Source organism: Puntigrus tetrazona, chromosome 1 (assembly GCF_018831695.1).
Source record: "Puntigrus tetrazona isolate hp1 chromosome 1, ASM1883169v1, whole genome shotgun sequence".
NCBI lineage: Eukaryota > Metazoa > Chordata > Actinopteri > Cypriniformes > Cyprinidae > Puntigrus > Puntigrus tetrazona.
Genome location: NC_056699.1, coordinates 30,045,835 through 30,047,247, shown reverse-complemented (window position 1 = coordinate 30,047,247; position 1,413 = coordinate 30,045,835). Strand labels below are relative to the sequence as shown.

Genomic DNA, 1,413 nt, shown 5'->3' with positions numbered 1-1,413 from the left:
TAGTTAATAATGTCTGATTATTATGTTTATATAGTCAGATCAAAGTGGTTATATAGTCTGATTGCTGTAGTTAATAATGCCTGATTATTATGTTTATGTAGTCTGATCATAGTGTTTATAAAATCTAATTAATGTAGTTATAATGTCCAATGTTTGTGGTTATCTAGTATATTCTAGTGGTTATATAGTCTGATTATACAGATCACATTGTCTGATAATTGTGGTTACAAAATCTGATTAGTGCAGTCACTGTATATAGCCTACTTATTATGATAAATGTGGTTATATATACTGATTATTATTGTCATGGTCTGAATTAAATGTAGTCTGATTATTGTGGTTATTTAGTCTGATTATCAGGTCCTATGGTCTGATAATTGTGTTTTTTGATTACTGAACAAGTTTTGTTATGGTTACATGAACAGATTATGGTAAAATAATCTGATCATTGTAGTTACTTAGTCTGATTATTGTGGTTATCAAGAAGTCAGATAATTATAGCAGTAGTAAACAAGCAAATTTTTTTTTACCAGTAGACACCACAGATGAGGGGGATCCCAGAGGAGAGAGTCCATCGCTGGGCATCTGAGTCATGGGCACCCTGGAGTCTGAGCTGGCTGCTATAGACATGGTGCTCTGGAGGAGTCTGGACTTCCTCTGAGAAACAAAAACACAATCTGCTTAAGTATTTCCCCAAATGACACCCTCCACAACCCCACCTAATGTGACAGTCCTTCATAAATCCACACAAATGTCCTTTAAAGCTACCTTGCTGCCCGGTTTAGGCCCCCTTTTCTTGTATGGACGCAGGGGATGCTGGGAAATGGGCGTGGCTTGGGGCGTGGCTTCTCCTTGGTCTTCTGTGTCTTGGGACGCGGTGGACGCGGCTAGGGCTTTCAGCAGAGCGATGGTCTCGCTTTTCGGCCGCCGTCCCCTAATGCCCTTCCTCACAGGGAGTTGAGGAAGAGGAGTCGGCAGGCGATAAGGAGACGGCATGGAGCGCCGGGGCGGTTTAGGGTTAGAGGAAGAGGAGGAGGAGGAGGAAGGTGTGGGACCTGGTTTAGGAACGGTGACTGCAAAATAAGAAAAATAAAGGGAAATTTTAATAATAATAAAATGCTGATGTAGTTGCTGTTATATAGTCTGATTACTGTGGTTATATAGTATTGATTAGTGGAATAAAGAAATTCTACTTATGGTTATATAGTCTGATTATTGTGGTTATGTAGTCTGATCGCAGTAGTTATATAGATGATTATTGTAGTTATGTACTCCAATTACGGCAGTTGCCATATATAGTCTAACTACTGTGGTTATATAGTATTAATTACTGAAGTAAAAATATACAGTCTACTTATGGTTACATAGTCTGATTATTGTGGTTATGTAGTCTGATCGTAGTAGTAATATAGA

At 38.6% G+C, this 1,413-nt stretch overlaps 1 protein-coding gene across 1 annotated transcript in view; it reads right to left on the bottom strand.

The window, feature by feature from the left end:
* LOC122352727 (polycomb protein SCMH1-like) overlaps positions 1–1,413 on the bottom strand; it is an 18,491-nt gene that overhangs the window by 9,468 nt on the left and 7,610 nt on the right. Inside the window, exons 7-8 of the mRNA XM_043250290.1 lie at positions 769–1,073; positions 531–657 (exon numbers count right to left, since the gene is read on the bottom strand). Of these exons, the coding sequence (XP_043106225.1) occupies positions 531–657; positions 769–1,073 (432 nt within the window). The remainder of the gene's footprint in view (positions 1–530; positions 658–768; positions 1,074–1,413) is intronic.